Here is a 23032-nt window from a genome sequence, read left to right on the forward strand (position 1 = left end):
AGTTTTAAAAATGCAGAAACTAAAATTCTATAAAACACTCTTAATAATCAAGACCCCTAGAATTCCAGCATATATTTCATTTTATAAAGGATAATCACCAAGAGGCTACCCAGCATCTGTCATTAATCTGTTAAATTCTGGGCCATAAGATTCTTTTTTTTTTTTTTTCCTTTTTAAGATTTATTTATTTATTTACTTATACAAGCACTGGGTATAGTCAGAAGCGCAGGAGGGTGAGAGAATTCACCAGAGCCAGAGCAGGGAGCAGAGCAGGCAGAAGGACCAAAGTACACTGCTGAGGGGAGCAGCTGGAGAGGTCTGCGCGCCATGCGGGACCCTCCTCCGGTGGCCACGTAGCAGCAGGGATCGAACCGGCGCTGCAGAGGCCGCGGGCAGCTTCGCAACCCAGCGCTCAACCGCTGCGCCACCGGGGAGGCCCGCCATAAGATTCTTAATGCAATTAAAAGTAAAGGCTATGGGCTTGGGCCTCCCTGGTGGCGCAGCGGTTGAGCACTGGGTTGCAAAGCTGCCTGCAGCCTCTGCAGCGCTGGTTCAATCCCTGGCCACCCGCAAGGGTCCCACATGGCGTGCAGACCTCTCCTGCCTCCCGCTGCTCCCCTCAGTAGTGTACTTCGTCAGTCTGCCTGCTCTGCTCTCCCCTCTGGCTCTGGTGAATTCTCTCACCTTCCCGCACTTCTGACTGTACCCAGTGCTTGTATAAATAAATAAATAAATTTTTAAAAAAAGGCAATGGGCTTATTCAAGGATAAAACTTAAGTAGTACTTAACAATCAATTACAAAAATTCTTATCTAATACATCTTGATAAAAGCTAAATCATTCCAAGGTTTGTTTCCACCCTGCTATCACTTTGAAACTAACTTGCAATTACAAGACTTAATAAGCCCTAAGTCATTCCAGATACCAATCTTATATATCAGGCAGATCAAGGTTCTAAAAATTGGTAGGTTAAGATGTCCCTTATGTCATAAAACAAATATTTATTCTAGAAAAGGGGCCAAATCTCTCACTCAAAAGGAAGGATTAGAATAAAAGTCCATGCTACAGTTTCTGTTTTTCACAGAGAAGAATATTGGGGCACAAGCAAAACCAAATAACTGTTATGTATGACCAGATGATAAGAAAAACAATCGCTTATAATTCTGTTGCCAAGTATTTGGTTTCTCTACATTGAGTCTGGGTTAGTTTGCTAGGGGATTTGTTTTTTTAGGTAGGGGAAATGATTGGGCCTGGTTTCGACAGAGGGTCATTTCGATTTCTCATAGTATTTTCATTTCTCTAAAACTGGTTCTTGCTGGCAAATCAAGAGTTGAATTAGATAGACCTCAAAGTCCTTTTTACTCTAAAATTTAATACTTCAGCTTAAAAGGACAGCTGTCTGAGGCATCCTGGAGGAAGGAGAGGGGAGAAAACAGGGAGGGGGGAGGACCCAAGGCCTATGATGGAGGATTAAGGATGCTTTGGTGAGGGGAAAAACAGGATGACCGCACCTGAGGGAGAAATCCCATGCTATGAAAAAATTAACAAGGTTGTAATGGTACTTCACTGAAATATATACATTAATCTAAAGGTAACTGTTTTTAATCTGTGTCCTAAGATTAAAATAGAGTTAAATTTAAACCTGCCTTTCCTGACATTCAATTCACTCTAACTTCAGAAACAAAAATCACAGGATATGGGCCTCCCCTGGTGGCACAGCGGTTGAGCGCTGGGTTGCCTCTGCAGCGCAGGTTCGATTCCAGGCCACCGGCGAGGGTCCCACACACACACACACAAAAAAAAAAAAAAAATCACAGGATAATGTATATATGTCTATAAAGTCTTTTAACGTTAATAAGCATTTTCCCAATGGAAAATTGTTTTTAGGAAAAATTAAACACATTTTGGAAAAAACATACATTAGAGCTTAAGAGCTAGATGCCTGCTCCTGAAGAACATTATTAATAAACATTAATTCCAAAAAAAAAAAAAAAAAGGATAGTGGGCCTCCCTGGTGTTGCAAGGGTTAAAGTCTCAGGGCTATTAAGCTACGGCCAGCTACTGTGGCATGAGTTCAATCCCCAGCTAGGGAGCTAACCCACATGGTGCAGCAGACCTCTCCAGTCTCACCGGCATCTCCCCTAAGCAGTATATTTCAGACACTCACCTGTTTGGCTCCCCATTCTGTCTCTGATAAATCCTCTCACTCCCCACACCTCTGGCTTACACCCCAGCTCTTATTTGCATAAATAAATAAATCATTAAAAAAAAATAGTATAGCTTTAACCCAAAATAGTTGTTAAAGAAACTATATGTAAGTTAACTGCTGTTTTGGATTAATTCCAAGAATACAAACTGAGTAATTAGCCTTCAGATTCAACTTATGAAATCTTTACATTTTAGAATCTAGTGTCTGTCTTGGGATAGGAAGCAAGACTCACTGTACTCAATTCTTCTCCTTTTGGTATTCTAGCCACCATATATATTCCTATGATTAAATACCCCAGGATGAATAGGATGCATAATAGCCAAATCTAATGCTGACTTAGAAATCCTATAAGAAATAAAATATTCAAAAGATAAATTCTATAGCTGTGCAATTAAAATTAAAGTAATATTCTAAACTGAGAAAAGTAAATGTTCCCTTTAATTATTTTTTAAATCAATGTCACAGGAAATTCCTTGTAAAACTATTCATGCTTCTCTTTCATAAAAAATTCAGTGCCCAAGCAAATTAATAATAAACTATCCCCGTATCTAAGTTCAATCTCCTCAGAAACATATAAGTGAAAAGCATACCGGAATCCTTGCTCTTTGATGGCAAATGCTGGTGTTTCCAGTGGGAAGATTTCAGACTGCACGAACAGTTCCCTCACTCTCCGGTCTATGACTTTCCCATACTGGGCACCAGCGTCCAGAATAACAACAGCTCCTTCATAGTGGTGGCGGCCATCCTTGAGATCTCCTCCAGCATTCTCCAGCTGCAAGTATTAATATAAGTGTCTTCTTAATTATGAAAGAGAGCTACTACCTTAAAAAACAGTAGGTCACTATCAATACCAAAAACCCAGAGCAATGAAAACAGTTCAGGATTCTGAATTGCCAATTCAAGAGACTTCTTTTACCAGGAAGATTTAGATATCTATAAGCACTTTAATTAAAGCACCATAAACTGACTACATGACAATTAGTCTATGCATAGTGCAACTTACAAATATTTTCTAAAAGCAAGGTGAACACATAACCCAGTTGTACAAAATACAGGCCTGGTTTATAGATGTTATAGAGCCATTAATATTAGCGGTGCCTCCTTTGAATCTCAAGTGTCCCAGATTGGACAAGAAATTGAAGGTCTCCCCACCAAATAGTCACAGCTTTCCTATGGGAATACAATAGTAAAGAACTGACAATTTGTTGCCAAAAGGTAAGCATGTCTCAAGGTACTTTATTAGAATTTCAATACTACCTGAGGAAAATTATAAACATACACATAGTACATAACACTAAAAAATTATTTATAAAAGAATTCCATAAAAAACATAATTAGAATTACACTGTCTTGCAACCTCTAATAAAACAACGATCTAAGTTACTGGTGCACAATAACTAGTCCGGTTTGCGGAGCTAGTCTACACACCAGAGCTAGTCCACAAACCATTACCAATTCATGTAAGTACATAAACATTCTGTAAGCATTCATAAACAACAGAAAAATTTTATTTCCACTAAATCTACAATACAAATATGGGGTTTTTATTTTTATATGACTTGATTTTTATACTTAATTTGTCTAATAATGTTCTGCATTTTACAGAAAAGTAATCATCAGTGTATTGAAATTTCTTTTTAAAACTTGCTTTTTGGCTGCAGCTCTGCGAGAAGTACAGAATTAAGTATTGGCTATTGAAATCATAAAGTGAAAGATTGATAACAAACTTGATAATTGATGGGTAAGTTGGCAACACCAGAATCAACCAATTAATCTTACATACAAAAATAGAGACCAGGCACAGGTTAACACCTATTGTGATACACTGAGTAAACATCTATAAACAAAGACTGACCACATTTACAACCACTAAGCTGCCTGATGGGGACATGATGCCCTTTGATCCCCTTGTGCACATTTATAGGTTTTTAATTTTCCATATTACATCATTGGTTTTAATTTTTCACTATTCTCCAAATCCATGTCTTCTGTCATGTGACCTGCAGTTTGTCTGATTATAGGCAGAATGTATTTCTTCACTCTTGGCAATCATAATAAGACTTGCTTTTGCCAATGGAATAAGGGCAGAGGTGACATCTTAAGCCAGCTTAAAGTTTCCACCTGCCATCATCATGAATACACCATGAACCTACTGCCTCCAGGAAAAGAATGAGAGTAATGGAGTTCAGCAAATTGAACTGACTCACAAACTTGTAAGCAAGAAATTATTCTCATACATCATTACGAAAATGTTTCTAATACCACCGAAAGTGACATTAAAAAAAATACTGGGCCTCCCCGGTGGCGCTGGGTTGAGCGCTGGGTTGCGAAGCTGCCCGCAGCCTCTGCAGCGCCGGTTCAATCCCCGGCTGCTCCCCGGCCACCGGATGAGGTTCCCACATGGCGCGCAGACCTCTCCTGCCGCCCGCTGCTCCCCTCAGCAGTGTACCTCGATCCTTCTGCCTGCTCTGCTCCCCGCTCTGGCTCTGGTGAATTCTCTCAACCTCCCGCACTTCTGACTGTACCCAGTGCTTGTATGAATAAATAAATAAATAAATAAATAAATAATAAAAAAAATAAAATAAATCTTAAAAAAAATACTGAAGCATCCATGGCAGATTCTTTTTTTTTTTTTTAAGAATTATTTATTTATGCACACAAGAGCTGGGGTATAGGACAGATTGGGGCGGGGGTGGGGGGGCTCTGAAAGGATTCATAGAGAGAGTGGGGAGCAGAACAGGCAGAATGACTAAAATACACTGCTTAGGGGAGCAGCGGGTGAGAGGTCTGCTGCACCATGTGGGTTACCTCCCTGGCCAGGGATCAAATTAGTGCTGCAGTGGCTGCCCATAGCTTCACAATGCTGAGACTTAACCCCTTGCACCACCAGGGAGGCCCTCTGTGGCAGATTCTTGACCAAGAAGATACTATGATTTTGTTTTACCTGGCCAATTATAGCAGAAGTAGAAGTATGCAGAGCAACACTGCATGAAATGGCATCATGCTTAGCTCTCTTACCTTTAAGACATAAATTGCACTGATTTTTTTAGCTTTTTAATTTAAGGGGGTAAACTAATGAAGTGATGAAAATCCAAGTAGAAGCACTATTAACTTCTGGAAAACTAGGCCTGGTGAACCCAAGATATGCCCTTCTAGACAGACAAGGTAATATGGTTCAAAGACAAAGTAAAAGACATTTTATCAAAAACCTGAAAATTGCTTTATATGAAAATATTGCTCCAACACAAGGTTTCATCTTTTAAAACCCTAACCTTGTTAATTCCATTCTAATTTTTTTTATTTTAATTAAATTATTTTAATATGTATTTTAATTCCATTCTGATCAGTTTTATTGTCAAGTTATTTTGTAGTTTAAAATTCAGATTTGTAATGAAATAAAAATAGTCCACTTCTACTGGTAAATCTTTTTATATTTACAAATCCTGTTTGCCCACAAACCACATATTGTTTCCATTAAAATACAATTAAACAAGGGCCTCCCTGGTGGCACAAGGGGTTAAGTCCCAGCACTATGAAGCTATCCACAGTCACTGCAGCAGGAGTTCGATCCCCAGCGAGGGAGCTACCGACATGGCACAGCAGACGCCTTCTGTCTCTCCCGCTGCTCCTTTCAGCAGTCTATTTCAGTAGATCTGCCTGCTCTGTTCCCCACTCTGTCTCTGTTGAATCCTCTCACCCCCCACACCTCTGGCCTATACCCCAGCTCTTGTACGCATAAATAAAATAAATCTTTTATATAAAAAAGAGTCCCAAAAATATGACTGCCGAATTGAGGTTACTAGAAGGGCAAGAGTGGGAGCGGCAACAAATAGGCAAGGTGTTCATATGGTCTATGGTAAAGGAATCAGGGTGTTTTGGGGGTGGGTGTGATGTGGTGACACACATGTGAGGAGGTATGAGCCTATTCCTCTAAATAAAATGCAGTGTTATAAAGTCAATGTTACCTCAATAAACAAATGAAAATTGATCAGTCTGTGCACTTCACTACACGTACAATGTAACTCTAATAAAAATAAGCTGAACAAAACAACTATTAGCGACCCTCACTAGATGGACTTACACTTAAATACACTTAAGTGGACTAACCATACATTGAAGGTCCATACTTTCATCCCTAAGAATTCTGATTCAGGTGATATCCACTGGAAGTATACCGATTACCTTTAGAAGAATTACCTTCTCAGCATAATGCTCTAAGTCTTATGTGTTATTTCACCCAATCAGATGGTCCACTAAAATGTTAACTTAGAGTCTCACTCTAAAATCTTACTACATAAAGCTAAGAACTATGTAAAAAGCAATGGTATACCAGGTAGTCCTTCTATGAAACCAGTAACCTGATACCAAAACTAAAGACATCACAAGACTAGAAGCCATTATCTCTTATGAATAAAGACACAAAACTCAAAACTGTTAATAAACCAAACCCATCAATGTATACCTGGTTGCCTTTTGAGTCCCAGCATGGCTTTATTGGGCTCCCTTAAATACATACACTTTTCTCCTGTTAATCTGACTTAGCAATTTAATTGTTAGACAAGCTAAAAATCCTAAAAGGGAAGGTAAAATTTTTCTTCCCCTACAGAAGCATTATGCTATCTATTCTAAGAGTCTAGTCTTAGAAAAAGTCCAAAATGGGCAAATCTAATGAAACAGAAATATATTAGTGGTTGTCTAGGAATGGTAGTAAGAGGCACATGAGGACTGATTGCAAAAGGGTAGGGGGTGATAAAAATCTTCTAAAATTAACTTTGTTGGAAAATTTGTGAATATATTAACCATTGCATTGAACTGTTCAAATGGACATATTTATGATATGTGAATTCTACCTAGTCTATCTCAATAAAGCTCTTATAAAAACAAATATTTTTTAAGAAAAGTAAATGCGGACCTCCGTGGTGGTGCAGAGGTTAAAGTGTCAGCACTATCAAGCTATGGCCAGCCGCTGCAGCAGGAGTTGGATCCCCTGTCTGGGAGCTAAGCACATGCACAGCAGACTCTCCTGTCACCTCTCCTGTTTTGCCCACTGCTAACCTCAGCAGTGTGTTCCAGTAGATCTGCCTGCTCTGCTCACCACTTTGGTGAATCCTCTCACCCCCTGCACCTCTTTCCTACATGCCCATTCTTGTATGCATTAATAAATAAGAATAAATCTTTAAAAAATAATAAGAAAAGTGAATAATAGAAATGGGAGGCATAAATGTTAACCTAAATTTTTTTGTTTGAAATTTTTCATAAAATGAAGGGGGAATTCACAGCATAAAAAAGTTCCACTACTACTAATAACATCAAAGCAAGTACTTCTATTCATCTAAAATTATCCAAATTAGAGTTCAGCTAAAATTTGTCCAAGGAATAATTTTAGAATTCGAAGCCTCATATTCATATTCATAATGAGATTCAAAGGGTTAAGAATTACTAAAACTAGTTCTCCAATTACAAGGTTAGGGTAATTTAAATTTACCTAGCCCTCAGTAGCACTCCCTCTGCCCACCTGTGACTATTCAAGCGCTTTTCACCACCTGTCTCCCTCTGCAGGGCAGCAGCTTCCTTCCTGCCTGTGACCTGTACCTGGCCAGGGCTTCTCTTCACTGACCTCCCTCAGCGGAGGCCGGAGGTCCTGCTCCTCAAGGCCGCCCGCCTTCATGGGACAGCATGGGACAGCAAACCTGTCCCTTTTGGGGCAGCTCTCCCTGCCGGCTTGTGTCTATGCAAATGTCTTATATTACTCTGTCCCTTTCCCTAATAAACCTCCCATTTAAATAAAAAAAAAATTACCTAGCTCTCTATGAGGTTTTAAAGATAAAAAAGCGTTCTTATGTTTCCCATATAGTGACAGAGTAAATAAGAGAATCTTACACATCCAGGCAGCCCTAAAAGTTCGGGAAATATCCATTGCAAATGTTATGGCAAATTAGAGCAGATTATTTAACTTTTTGTTCAGTTCAGCATTGTTAATTCTCAATTTTTAGAAAACAAGTAATTTGATTCTCATTATTAAGAAGATAGGAAAAGGGCCTCCCTGGTGGCGCAGTGGTTGAGCGCTGGGTTGCCAAGCTGCCCGCAGCCTCTGCGACGCCGGTTCAATCCCGGGCTGCTCCCCGGCCACCAAAGGAGGGTCCCACATGGCGCGCAGACCTCTCCTGCCACCCGCTGCTCCCCTCAGCAGTGTACTTCGGTCCTTCTGCCTGCTCTGTTCCCCGCTCTGGCTCTGGTGAATTCTCCCACCCTCCCGCGCTTCTGACTGTACCCAGTGCTTGTATAAATAAATAAAAATAAATCTTTAAAAATAAAAAAAAAAAAATTAAAAAAAATAAAGTCTTTAAAAAAAAAAAGGAAGAAGAAGATAGGAAAAACAGCATAGTTTTTAACTCAAAGAATGTTATTCTAATGTTTACACATTAGCCATTAATTTTAGTCAAATTTTAAATATATTCACTTAAAAATCAACATCCAGGGGGCCTTCCTAGTGGGGAAGGGGTCAAGTCTCAGAGCTATCAAGCTATGGCCAGCCACTGCAACATGAGTTCTATTCCTCGCCAGGGAGCTACCCACCTGGCAGGCAGACCTCTCCTGTCTCACCCATTGCTCCCCTGAGCAGTGTATTTCAGTAGATCTGCCTGTTCTGCTCCCTACTCTGTTTCTGGTGAATCCTCTCACCCCCTGCACCTCTGGCCTGCACCCAAGTTCTTGTACGCATAAATAAAAATAAATCTTTAAAAAAAAAAAAAGAAATCAACATCAATACTCAGGACAGTATGTGCTTATGTGCTTTACAACTGGAGTGACCATATGCCCTGCTTTGTCCAGAATAGTCCTAATTTAGTTATTCCCACATCCCACCCAGTTTAACATGTCTCATAGTGTTCATATTTTAACATATTTGAACATAACAGCATTAAAGTAAGACAGGATGGATTTGTTAGAGTTTCATTTTGTATTTCCACCTTCTGCCATGGCATTTGTCTGGTAGTGTGTAGAGCAAGTGCAATGAACATGTCTCACTTTAATTTCTCTTTCAATTTTAAAGCCAACCACTGATAACCCATCTCTTTCCTAATGAAATGAAGTACAGCTGGTCAATGGCAACTAAGGGTAGTCAAATCTATCATCCTGGGTACTGATAGGAGAAATGTTAGAAGCTGCTAGCCATCACAGACACTTAGTATACCTGCCAGTTGTGCCACAGCCATTCTCAACTTGCTAGATATGCAAAACCTCCAGGCATAATAAGCTGGGACAGTGGGAAATAAAAGCTATTTGTAAGATATGCAGGAAGAGACACTATGTGTTCTGTTCATAATGTATAATTTGAACTCTTGCTACAGAAGTTTTGCCACCATTATTATACTGTATAAATTCACCATTATTTTTCACCATTTTATTTTATAATACTTATTATAATTTTAAATTATTTTTAGCTCCACCTTTTATGCTCAAGTGTCCTGGCTTATACAAAGAGGATATACAGTCACACGACTATAACCAAGTGTCTTATTCCCTATCATATTATAATGAACTACATATTAAAGAGTATCTAGATGTAACTACAAAAAGCATCTCTTAGGATCTTCATGGCAAAGGTCTACAAAGAAAATCAACCTGTGTCACACTATTACTACAGTAAAGTGATTTTTTGGAAACACTATGATTCTTGAGCATATACAGAAATGTCTCTATACATGATAAGTATGGACCTAAGAATATACTACACAACCCAGAACTATATGCTATACAAATATTTAAGTCTATTGCTTTTTTGTTGATTCACAAAGTGCTTGAGAATATGTATCAACCCCAAGGACTTCATTCATTTTAAGCATTACAGAGTTTGTGTTCTCAGGAAACATGAACACAATTTACATATGATTAACAGAGGAAAATTTTCTTTGTGGATAGCAAGTAACTATTCATTACTTTAAACAGTATCCTTTATAAAATAATTCATTAAATTGCCCTTTTCAAAAGTATCAAAAGCATTTGAACACAAGTACAGAACAAGTCTATGTTTTTAAAAAATCCTTAAAAGACAATTATTTTCCTTAAGTGATAAGTTGGCCCATGTAAAGGCAAGGTCATCTGAGGTTCCTGGAAGAATTTCAAAACCTTCCATTCCTGGAACAAAATAAAAACCATCCCTTTAGTGTATAACAGTTCTTCCATTCTAGATTAACATCTTCACAGATGAACAAAATTTGAAACAACAAAATATTCATCTCTGACTTTTAAAATAAATGTACTATGGGGTTATCAGAACAGTTATTTAATTCTCAACACAAGCAAGATAACAATTTCAGGTTATCTTTCTGCTCAATTCAATCCTGGTGGCACAGGGGTTAAAGTCTCAGCACTCTCAAGCTATCCCCAGCCATGGCAGCCTCAGCTGGATCCTCAGCCAGAGAGCTAACCCACATGGCCAGGGAGCTAACCCATATGGTGTAGAATTCTCCTGTCTTGCCCACTGCTCCCCTCAGCAGTGTATTTCATAGATCACCTGTTCTGCTCTACTCTGTCTCTGGTGAATCCTCTCAACCCCTGCACCTCTGGCCTGCATCCCAGTTCTTGTATGAATGAATGAATTAATTAATGAATAAATAAATAAATAAATAAAACAAAAACCTTAAATTAAAATGTCAAATTAAAAATTTTAACATTAGATGTTATTAAGGATTCCATATAACATACAGTATTTACAAAACACCTCTGTATGCACTAGTCAACATCTTAGTCATATGGTGGGGCAGGTCCCACATCTCTACTCCAACCAGAGTTGGAGGCTGAGATAGGGCCCAAAAGTGGGAAATTTGACAAGCAGTCCAAAAACATTCCTCAGATAATCCAGTCTTAGTTCAACTGAAAAAAGTTACATATAATACTTAATGTATACATATTACTCCTACCCAACACTGAATAGATGTAAAAAGATCTTAAAGCTAACTGCCTTATTGTCTTTCATTTAATAAAATCTTTACTAAACAACATTATATCTCCTCCTTAACTAAAGGAAACAAAATCCCAGCCTTCAATGTTTAACCCTAGCTGTTTTTTTCAGTTTAGGAAACTCGAACACATCAAAGGTTCTTTCCAGCTCTGAAATGATATTTTGTGGGTAAAACTAATGAGAACAGTCCAAATGCTTTCAAATTTTAAGTATTTGCCTAATAACTAAGATGCATATCTTTTTTAGAAAATCCAGGTAAGAATTTGAGCTACTTTTTTCTATATGCTGTAAAATATTGAAAATTAGCAGAATATGTTGAGGTTGCTTGAAAAATGCACATAAAACTAAAATTTTCTAGGTTGTGTGTTTATTTTTTAAACCTATGTTTTAACTTTGTAAGTAAATTCGAAGCCTTTATATTTATATTTTACGAAAATTCTCTTAAAGACAATAAACCTATTAAGGGGGGGAAAAAAAAAAAAAAAAAAAAACCTCAGATGAACCAGAACAGGAATTAAAATCAACTCTTTCCACACGTTATGAACTAAGATTTACACAAAACTGTCAAAGGAATGTACAAAGTAAATCTGGAAACTGTGGTTGTGTTATATTTCACATGGAAAGGTTTCAATGGCCAGGTATGGAAAACAGAAGCCTACTCAGATTTCCAGATGAAGCTCTTAAAAATACCTTATTTCAACTACTTTATTATATCTGCCCCCATAGTTAAATGTCTTTCCTTGAAATGTTTCTTATAATCAATGCCATGTCATGGTTTAATTGTAGGGCTGTTTATTTTTCCTTAGGAGTATAAGAAATAACCCTAGAGTTAATCAAATATGTTATTTTCCTGAACTGCTTCTTTTGAAAATGCTTCCTATTCGACCCACAATTGTTAAAAATTAGGGGGGGGAAAAAAAGGCTTGACTATGCTATAAAACATAAAAGACCTAGAAATGAAAGTTAACCAGCAATTCACCAGAGGCTCAAATACATCAACTGGATTAAGAGTCTCTTTAAAATTCAAATTGAACCAAAAAAAAAAAACAAAAAAAAAAACCCACAAAAAAATACCAACTAGAGAAAACCTGTATTTTAAAGCCTTGACGTTAAATTTGGAAAACCAACTGAACCTAGAATTTTCTGCTGTTACTCGTTTGTGAAAATATCCTGAAATCACTACATACATATTTCAAAGTCCATAATTAGGTTTCAATCCTTCCAACAGCAGTCACTTCCTCTACCAGCACAAAAACGAACCTTTCCTCTGAGAGTTGTAAGGCTCAAAACTAAAGAAAAGACAAATGCTTTGCAAGTTAGTACTGCACAGGAAAGAGCTGTGGTAAGGTTCACATTAGCTTCTGAGGTCAAAGACAAGGGTTTGCTTGTCTTTCCTCACTTTGACAATTCCCTAAAAAGGAGCTCCAGCTCACCTGCGGATGTTTCCTCGGTTTAAAAAGAGAGTATGAACTACTTTGTAATCTTTACTCATTTGTTCAACAAGTACTTTTTGAGTGTCTACTACATGCCAGGCAACAGCTGAGAGAAGACCCACCGAGATGGGACTCTCAGGATCGCCGCTGCACAAACACGCCTACTTCCACCACCAGCGCGCACCTGAAGTTTCCGACGCCGCTCACCTAGGCTGCAACCTACAGCTCCTAAAGCCAGGCCCTACCAGCAACCAGGAGGTGCTCCTGAAGTCACCGCAATGCAAAACTGCGATTTCCCGCCGACTGAAGCGACCCTGGGAGGGTCTGAAAGAACTCCAGGTCGAAGGAAAATGGCACAGAAGAGAAAACCAAGGGGGGATGCGGGCGGCGACACGCGCGCGCCCTCCCCGCGCCGCCCCAGGTGAGCAAGTCTCGGGCTCGGGAACCCGCTCCCCAGGCGGGCGCGGGGCGGCGGGGCGCGGAGAGGGGCCGCGGCCGGGAGGCAGGTCTCCAGCAACTACCGAGTCGAAAGCCGGAGCCAGCGGGCCGGGGGCGGGAGGACACGCTCCTTCCCAGGCAGGATGGTGGGCGCAGCGGGGGAGGCATCGCGCCGCGCGGACAGGAGAGGGGGCGGCGGGGGCGATCGCAGGGGGAGCAAGCCGAAGGCGGTGCGCCCCCGAGCGGGGCCGCCGGGGGACCCCGAGGTAGTCGCGGGGACCGGGGGCGTCTCTGCGGGCGGGAAACCCGGTGGCGGGAAGCGCTAGGCCCGCCCAGCACCGGCGCGCACGAGGCCCGGACCTCGAGTCCCCGAGCGCCACAAAGGCCCCCGATCTCCGCGGGGCCGGGCTGGGGGTGCGCCCGCCGCGCACACGCGCGCACTCGCCCGCACACACGCGCCGACCCTCTCCCCGCGCGCCGCCTCCCCGCGCGGCAGGGCTGGCTCGGCGCCCGCCGCAGGACGCGGGGCTGGGGCGCAGCGGGCTGAGCGCCCGACGCCCGCGCCGCGGGACGAGGACCCGCAGCCGCCGCGGCCACAAAGCGCCCGCCGCCCGGGGAGGGCGACGCGCGCGGGCCCCGCCGGCCCCCCGACCCCCGCCGGCCGCGGGATGCCGACCGCTGGGGGAGGGGGCGGGAGGGCCGCGCGGGCGGCGAGCCCCGGACCCCGCGCCTGGGCTGACCTTGGAATCCCCGTTGCACAGAGCCATCCGGGCCGGGCCCGCGGCGGCCGATGCGGGGCGAGCGGCGGGGCCCGGGCAGCGCGCGCGGGCTGGGGCGCAGGAGGCCTGGTCCGGGAGCCGCCTGCGAAGCGCCAAATCGAGCCGCGGCCGCGGAGCGCGGGCCCCAGCGCCGCGGGAGGGAAGATCTGCGAGGCGCACGCTGCCCCCGCCTCCCGCTTCCGCCCGGGCCAGCCACAGGGAGGAGCCAGAGCCCGCTCCGCTCAGCCGCCGAGCCCAGCCGCGGACTCCCCCGGCTGCCGCGGAACCGGCCACCCTCGGGAGGAGGGGCCTGCGGGCCCGGCCCCGCCCCTGGGCCCGCCCCCGGGCAGGGAAGCCCGCCCCCTCTGGCCCGCCCGCCTACTGGGGCGGGGCTACGCTCCCAGGACCCGCCCCCGCCACCGAGGCCCGCTCCGCCAGGAAGAAACGAGCCCTTGGCCCCGCCTCCGTCAGCCCGCAAGGAGGAGGAGCCGCAGGACGGCCCGGCTCCGCCCCCGACAGGCTCCGCCCCTCCAAGCCACGCCCCCGCACCACGCAGCCTGTGCTTGGAGGCGGGATCCGTGACTCTCCGCCCTCAAACTGCTGCCTGCACCCTGCCTGCCCGCCCGCCCGCCCGCCTGCAGCTCCTGGTGGCTGCGGGAGGCTGACGGCGCCATGGAGGTAGCCTACGAAAAGCTGGGCCCCTGGAGAACTCAGCCCTTGGCTCTACTCCAGGTATTAAGGGGCAGGAGTGACACAACCCTGGCCTCCAAAAACTCTTTGTTATTGTAACCAGTCCCATAAAGTAGTGATGTTCTCCGCTTTCTACAAATGGGGACTGTGAGGTTCAATGAGATAATGTCCCTCTGTGTAGAAGGAAAGAAAAGGCACCTGATCCGGTGAAGGATAGACAGTTAATTGGTAAAATATTTACGTGTACAAAAAGCCCATGGCCCAGATCTCGCTCGCACTTACCTTTTTTTGAGTGGAGATGTGGATGCTTGAACTTTCTAAAGCCATGGAAACTGAGCTCTGTCGGCAGGTGGGGATAAACAAAGCAGAGAACAGAGTAGTAGCCAATAAGAGCGCCTCAAGCTGCAACAACATCCCCCTGAAATGGAATGTGTTGTGCGGACAGTGAGGATTGGCTAAGTCCCATCTCTATTTGATAATGCCTAGTTTAAATACATTCTAGTGGTCATTTGCGTTTATGGCAAAGAATATCAGCATGTACCAGAATCCTTATCTTCATTTATTGTTTTATAACTTTATACTCTATTAACCCCCCGCCCCTTTTTAGATACAGGATTCCCTTACAGTGCACCACAGAGGTGTCTTTTCACCTCTATTAATTGTTCTTGGTCACCTTTTGTTGTCCCTCTTTCTATAGTTATTCTACAATAGGAGGCTCAAATACCAGTTTCTTCAGTATTTCCATTTTTAACTTTCATCTTACTCTTTATCTGTGCTTTCCTGGAGTGCTTGTTTAAAAATAACCATGATAGGGCCTCCCTGGTGGCGCAAGGGTTTAAGACCAAGCACTATAAGGCAATCCACAGCCACTGCAGCATGAGTTTGATCCCCATCCCCGGACAGGGAGGTGCCCCACATGGCGCAGCAGACCTCTCCTGTCTCGGCTGCTGCTCCCTTTAGCAGTGTATTTCAGTAGATCTGCCTGTTCTGTTCCCCACTGTCTCTGGTAAATCCTCTCACTCCTACCCCCCTGCACCTGTGGCCTGCAGGTACCCCAGTTCTTGTATGCATAGTTTTTTTTTAAATAACCATGATAGGTTCTATGCCCTGAACACAAACTCTTCAGAGTTCCAGATCTCTAGCAATAAGTACATCCCCAGTCAGATGTTCAATATGTACATCCCCAGTTGAGTTGGGCCCCAACTCAAGTACAAAACAAAATTTCTCCCAAATTTCTGTGTCCAACCTTACTGGCACAATAGGGGGAAAACAACCTTTAGGATCTTCGGTTTCTCATATATGCCATTTGTCAAATTGATGTTTGTGACTCTTCCTCTTTTCCTGACAGTTTTTATTAGGAAAGGATGTTGCCAAATGTTTTTTCTGTACTGGTGATATTATTCTGTGTTTTTTCTATTTTTTGGTTTGTTAATGTGAATTACATTGATTTTTATTTTAAACATTTTTTTAAAAGATTTATTTATTTGTTTGTTTGTTTATTTATTTATACAAGCACTGGGTACAGTCAGAAGCAAACGAGGGTGAGAGAATTCACCAGAGCCAGAGTGGAGAGCAGAACAGAGTGACAAAGTACACTGCTGAGGGGAGCAGCGGGCGGCAGGAGAGGTCTTCGAACCATGTGGGACCCTCGCCGGTGGCCGGGGATCGAACTGGCACTGCAGAGGCTGCAGGCAGCTTCGCAGCCCAGCGCTCAACCGCTGAGCCACCAGGGGAGGCCCTACATTGATTTTTAAATGTTAAACCAGCCTTGTATTCTGGGGATAAAATTAATCCTAATATATTTTCTTTTTTATATATTGCATTGGATTTGCTAAAAATTTGGTTTCAAATATTTGCAGTCATGTTCATGAGGAATATTGGCTTATAGTTTTCTAGTAATTTCTTGGGCTGCAATCAGTATCAGCATAATGATGACCTCAAAAAAAGAAGTTAAAAGTTTGTATAGAAATATCATTTCTGGAATAGTTGTATAGAATTGGTTTATTTCTTCCTTAAGACCATCTGAGACTGAAGTTTTCTTGGTGATAAGGTTTTTAATTGCAAATTCCATTTTTAAATGTAGATATAGGCCTCCCCGGTGGCGCAGCGGTTGAGCGCTGGGTTGCGAAGCTGCCCGCAGCCTCTGCGGCGCCAGTTCCATCCCCGGCTGCTCCCCGGGCACCGGAGGAGGGTCCCACAGGGTGCGCAGACCTCTCCTGCCGCCCGCTGCTCCCCTCAGCAGTGTACTTCGGTCCTTCTGCCTGCTCTGCACCCCGCTCTGGCTCTGGTGAACTCTCTCACCCTCCCGTGCTTCTGACTGTACCCAGTGCATGTACAAACAAACAAATAAAAAAAAAAAAAAAGGTAGATATAGAGGGCCTCCCGGGTGGCGCAGCGGTTGAGCGCTGGGTTGCGAAGCTGCCAGCAGCCCTTGCAGTTCCGGTTCGATTCCCGGCTGCTCCCCGGCCACAGGAGGAGGGTCCCACATGGCGTGCAGACCTCCCCTGCTGCCCGCTGCTCCCCCCAGCAGTGTACCACGGTCCTTCTGCCTGCTCTGCTCCCCGCTCTGGCTCTGGTGAATTCTCTCACCCTCCCCACGCTTCTGACTGTACCCAGTGCTTGTATAAATAAATAAATAAATAAATAAATAAATAAATAAGTCTTTAAAAAAAAAAAAAGTAGATATAGAACTCTTCAGGTTATATTTTTTTTCTTGAGTAATCTTTGGCTATTTGTGTCTCTTAAGGAATTTGTCTGTTTCATCTGTCAAATTCTATGCATAGAATTGGTCATGATATTCTATTATAATCCTTTTAATATTTAAAACCTATAGTGATGGGGGCCTCCCCCGTGGCGCAGCGGTTGAGCTCTGGGTTGCGAAGCTGCCCACGGCCTCTGCGGCGCCGGTTCAATCCCCGGCTGTTCCCCGGCCACCAGAGGAGGGTTCCACATGGCGCGCAGACCTCTCCTGCCGCCCGCTGCTCCCCTCAGCAGTGCACCTTGGTCCTTCTGCCTGCTCTGCTCCCAGCTCTGGCTCTGGTGAATTCTCTCACCCTCCCGTGCTTCTGACTGTACCCAGTGCTTGTATAAACAAAACAACAAACAAATAAATAAATAAATAACATGCCTCTATTAAAAAAATAATAATAATAAAATAAAACCTGTAGTGATGGACCTCCCTGGTGGTGTAGGGGTTAAGGCTCAGCGCTATCATGCTGTCACCACTGGCTGCAGCTTGAGTTTGATCCCCAGCCAGGAAGCTAACCTACATAGCACAGCAGACTCTCCTATCTGGCACGCTGCTTCCCTCAGCAGCGTGTATTTCAATAAATCTGCCTGTTCTGCTCCCCACTCTGTCTCTGGTGAATCCTCTCACCCCTCCAGACTGCACCTCTGCACCCCTGTTCTTCCATGCAAAAACAAATAAATAAAAAAAACTATAGTGATGCCAACATTCCCATTACTGATATTCATAATTTGTGTTTTCTCTACTTTTCCTCATCAGTCTGACTAGAAATTTACCAATTTTATTGATCCTTTCAAAGAACAGTGCTGTTAAATAAATTAAATTTATTTCCTCTCCTGGTTTCATTATCTACTCAGTGATTTCCCATTTGATATTTATTATTTCTTCTTTTACTTTGTCATTTACTCTTTTTCTGGTTTCTTAAATTGCAATCTGAGATCAATATTTTGAAACCGTCTTTCCTAATACAAATATTTATTTCTATGAATTTATACCCTAAGAACTGATTTAGTGACATCCTACAAATTCTAATATATTATTTTTTTCATTTTTATTCAATTCTAAATAATATATGATTTTTATTTTTTATTTCTTACTTGACCCATGTATTATCTAAAGAGCATGTTAGCTTCTAAATATTTGAGGGGGGCCTCCCTGTTGGCACAAGGGATTAACCATCGCACTATGAAGCAATCCGCAGCCTCTGCAGCATGAGTTTGATCCCGGCCGGCCAGGGAAAAACCCACATGGCGAGGTAGACCTCTCTCCTATCTCACCCGCTGCTCCCCTCCACAGTGTATTTCAGCCAGTCTGCCTGTTCTGTTGCGCACTCTGTCTCTGGTGGATCCTCTCACCCCCTGCCCCACATCTCTGGCCTGTATGGCAGCTCTTGTATGCATAAATAAATAAATCTTTAAAAAATAAATAAAGAAATATTTGCGATTTCTCTAGAGATATTTCTGGTACTGGTTTCTAGTTTAATTACATTGTGATCAAAGACTATATATTTTATGACTTCAATCCTTCTAAATTTGAGATTTATGTCTCAGAAGATAGTCTATCTTAGTAAATGTTCTGTGTGTACTTGAAAAGAATGTGTATTCAGCTATAGTGTCAAGTGTTCTATAAATGGCAAATAGGTCAAGTTGATAGCATTGTTCAAGACTGTGCTTAATGGTTATCTATTCATTTGTTCTATCAATTATCAAGAGAAGGGGAGATACTGAAATCTCCAAATATAACTGATTTTATAAATTTCATAAACTTCTATCAATCTTTGTATGTTTTGAAACTATGTTATTAGGGTCATAATTTTTTTTTTTTTAGAGGCATGTAGTATTTATTTATTTGTTTGTTTGTTTTGTTTATACATGCACTGGGTACAGTCAGAAGCGCGGGAGGGTGAGAGAATTCACCAGAGCCAGAGCGGGGAGCAGAGCAGGCAGAAGGATCGAAGTACACTGCTGAGGGGAGCAGCGGGCGGCAGGAGAGGTCTGCGCGCCATGTGGGACCCTCCTCCGGTGGCCGGGGAGCAGCCGGGGATTGAACCGGCGTCGCAGAGGCTGCGGGCAGCTTCGCAACCCAGCGCTCAACCGCTGCGCCACCGGGGAGGCCCAGGGTCATAATTTTTTTTAAAGATTTATTTATTTATGGGCCTCCCTGCTGGCACAAGGGATTAAGACACAACCTATGAAGCAATCCACTGCCACTGCAGCACGACTTCAATCCCCGGCCAGGGAGCAACCCACATGATGCAGCAGAACTCTCCTGACTCGCCCATTGCTCTCTTCAGCAGTGTATTTCAGTCAATCTGCCTGTTCTGTTCCCACTGTCTCTGGTGAATCTTCTAACCCCCCACACCTCTGGCCTGTACCCCAGCTCTTGTATGCATAAAAATCTTAAAAAAAAAAAAAAGATTTATTTATTTATGCATACAAGAGCTGGTGTACAGGCCAGAGATGCAGGGGGTGAGGATTCGCCAGAGACAAACTGAGGAATGCAAAAGGCAGAACTGACAGAAATACACTGGTGAGGAGAGCAGCCGGTGAGTCAGGAGAGGTCTGCTGCGCCATGTGGGCTGCTCCCTGACCAGCCAAGGATGGACCACATGCTGCAGAGGCTGCGGATTGCTTCATAGTGCTGTGCTTAACTCCTTGTACCACCGGGGAGGCCCAGGATCATAAATGTTTCTATAAATTTTAATTATTACTTTACCACTAGGAAATGAAATTCTTTTTTTTTTTTTTGAGATTTATTTATTCATGCATACAAGAGCTGGGGTGTAGGAGGCGGCATTCTTTATCCCTAGTAATATCCTTTCTCTGACACCCACTTTATTCAATAATAAAGTAGCATGTCTGCTTTCCTGACCAGTTTTGGCGTGATATCTTTTATAACCCTTTAACCTGTTGATGGCTTTGTATTTAAAGTGTTTCTTGGGCCTCCCTGGTGGCTCAAGGGGTTAAGGCTCAGGACTATGAAGCTATCCCCAGCCACTGCAGTGGGAGTTCAATCCCCAATCAGGGAGTTAACCCACATGGCACAGCAGACCTCTCCTGTCTTGCCCTCTGCTCACCTCGGCAGTGTATTTCAGACAATCCACCTGCTCTGCTCTCCACTCTATCTCTGGTGAATCCTCTCATCCCCCATACCTCTAGCTTACACCCTATCTCGTGTATGCATAAATAAATAAATCTTTATAAATAAATAAATAAGGTGTTTCTTGTATACAACAAGTAATTGGGTTTTGCTTTTATATCCAATCTCCCAAATTCTTTTTTTTTTAATTAAAGTGTTTAGAACTTTGACACTGAACATGATCATTGTTATGGTGATGATTAATAGTCTGGAGATGCTCAAGGCAATAAACTTTGGCAAGTAAAGGGCTTAGCTCTTCTATTCCCTGTCTCAGGGATTACACTCCTATGTTGCTTGAGATTTCACTGATTCATATGTTTCGCCTAAAGGTTTTTTGGGAGGGGAAGGAGTTGTTTTGGGAGGGTTCATTTTTGCCAAAAATGAATGGCTGAAACCTCTTGTAATGATTAGTTGAAGCATCATAAATCTATAAGGTCGTCCTTCCTTTACCTGTCTTTTTTTTTTTTTTAAAGATTTATTTATTTATGCATACAAGAACTGGGGTACAGGCCAGAGGTGGGGGGGTAAGAGGATTCACCAGAGACAGAGTTGGGAATGGAACAGGCAGAACTGACTGAAGTGCACTGCTGAGGGGAGCAGCGGGCAAGTCGGGAGAGGTCTGCTGTGCCATGTGGGTTGCTCCCTGCCTGGGGATCTAACTCCTGCTTGCAGTGGCTGCGGATAGCTTCATAGGTTGCATCTGAACCCCTTGCACCACAGGGAGGCCCATTTGTTTTAAATACCATTCTTCGGCAAAAGCAACCAAGATTTTTTGGAGAAATGACTGATTTCAGGAAGAAGGCCAAAACAAGATGATCAGAAACATCTTTTTGTGACAAGAAACAAGAAAGTGCTCAGAGCATGATGGGAATATGTCAGAGGGAAACAGGAATTAGTTTTAAAGAATTTTTACTGGCCAAATATGGGATATCATAGCAAAATAAACGATGATGATAATTATACACCAATTAAACTGAGAATCTATAGTCTATTATGATATAAATAAATGATCAAATGGCGGGAAATGAATTTCTTGTAGTAGAATGTTAACTTATAAAGGTACAGAGGAACAGAAGATCATTTTGCAAGCATCATTAAAAAGTAAATTAGGGCAGGGCCTCCCCGGTGGCGCAGCGGTTGGACGCTGGGTTGCGAAGCTGCCGGCGGCCTCTGCGGCGCCGGTTCGATCCCCGGCTGCTCCCCGGCCACTGGAGGAGGGTCCCGCATGGCGCGCAGACCTCTCCTGCCGCCCGCTGCTCCCCTCAGCAGTGTACTTCGGTCCTTCTGCCTGCTCTGCTCCCCGCTCTGGCTCTGGTGAATTCTCTCACCCTCCCGCGCTTCTGACTGTACCCAGTGCATGTATAAACAAAACAAACAAACAAACAAATAAATAAAATAAAACATGCAAAAAAAAAAAAGTAAATTAGGGCAAAGAGCATCAATGAACGGTAAAATTTGTAGGTAAAAGTTGGATCAAGAACAAGTTTTATTTACATTGTCTCCAAGTATCTCCCTACAAAATTATTAATTATACAAAGAAAAGAACAACTTTACAGTGGAGACACCTGAAGACATCCAGGAAGTTAACATCACCAGTAATGTAACAAATCAGCATCACCTGTAGCCTGTAATAAGTCAACACCATGTGTCATGTGATGGATGCAATGAACTGAGCAAAGTAATTGTTTCAGTGGTATCCTGCCTACGATACAATACCAAATTATGAATTAGCTTCAGACAAACCCAAATGAAGGCAAACCCAAATGAAATAATGGGTCAGCAATTATTCTACTTATCCCCTGTCTCAAAATAAACACCTGAGTACCTAATGACTTAAAACTACACTATTTTGCTGCAATTTGGACAAAGTTTGACAAGGGCAGCTCTTCTGAATTCTGATGAGTCATTTGGTACAGCCCAGAGACAGCGCCACTAGACTTCAGCTAGAGTGGCTCCAAATCTGGGCGTTGGAACCATCTGAAGCCTTTTTTTTTTTTTTTAAGATTTATTTATTTATGCATACAAGAGCTGGGATACAGGCCAGAGGTGTGGGGGGTAAGAGGATTCATCAGAGACAGAGCAGGGAACAGAACAGGCAGATTGACCTAAGTACACTGCTGAGAGGAGCAGCGGGCGAGTCAGGAGAGGTCTGCTGCGCCATGCGGGTAGCTCCCTAGCCAGCAGGGGGAATCGAACTCCTGCTGCAGTGGCTGTGGACAGCTTCATAGTTTGCGTCTTAATCCCTTGCACCACCAGGGAGGCCCTCATCTGAAGGCTTTTCCACTCACATTCCTGAGCTGGGAGATTCAAAGAGCTGAGAGCTGGAGCAGCTATGGTCCCTCAGGCATCTCTACCTCTTTGTGGTCTCTCCATCAGCAAGGTTTCTGAGTGACTGGATTTCCTATTTGTCAACACAACACTCCCAGGGAAGCAGGGACAGGAAGGAAAGAAAGAAAAGAGAAGGGGGAAGAAGGGAAAAACAGAGAGAGGGCAGGGGGAGAATCAAACAGAAGCTATGCCGCCTTTTCTAACCTAGACCTAGGAGAGTCACATAGGCTTCCTTATCTGCATTCTATTCATGGAGTGAGTCACAAATTCTGTCCAAATTCAAGGAGATGGTTCTAAAAAAACATGTTGAACTGGAAATGTGATGCCATGC

The 23032-nt window shown here is 43.2% G+C and overlaps 1 protein-coding gene across 2 annotated transcripts in view; it reads right to left on the reverse strand.

Annotated features, from left to right (window-relative positions):
* GMPS (guanine monophosphate synthase) overlaps positions 1 to 14842 on the reverse strand; it is a 49614-nt gene extending 34772 nt beyond the window's left edge. The window contains exons 1-2 of one of the 2 annotated variants that reach the window (XM_037526241.2): positions 14772 to 14842; positions 2799 to 2980 (exon numbers count right to left, since the gene is read on the reverse strand). In XM_037526241.2, coding sequence (XP_037382138.1) covers positions 2799 to 2980; positions 14772 to 14816 — 227 coding nt within the window. In that variant the 5' untranslated portion in view covers positions 14817 to 14842. Of the gene's footprint in view, positions 1 to 2798; positions 2981 to 13781; positions 13857 to 14771 lie in introns of those variants that run through there. The other variant, XM_054700988.1, reaches the window with a different exon arrangement.
* Between the last annotated feature and the right edge of the window lie 8190 nt (positions 14843 to 23032).

The sequence above is a fragment of the Talpa occidentalis genome, unplaced genomic scaffold (assembly GCF_014898055.3).
Source record: "Talpa occidentalis isolate TD23 unplaced genomic scaffold, MPIMG_talOcc4v2.1 talOcc4.4, whole genome shotgun sequence".
Taxonomy (NCBI): Eukaryota; Metazoa; Chordata; class Mammalia; order Eulipotyphla; family Talpidae; genus Talpa; species Talpa occidentalis.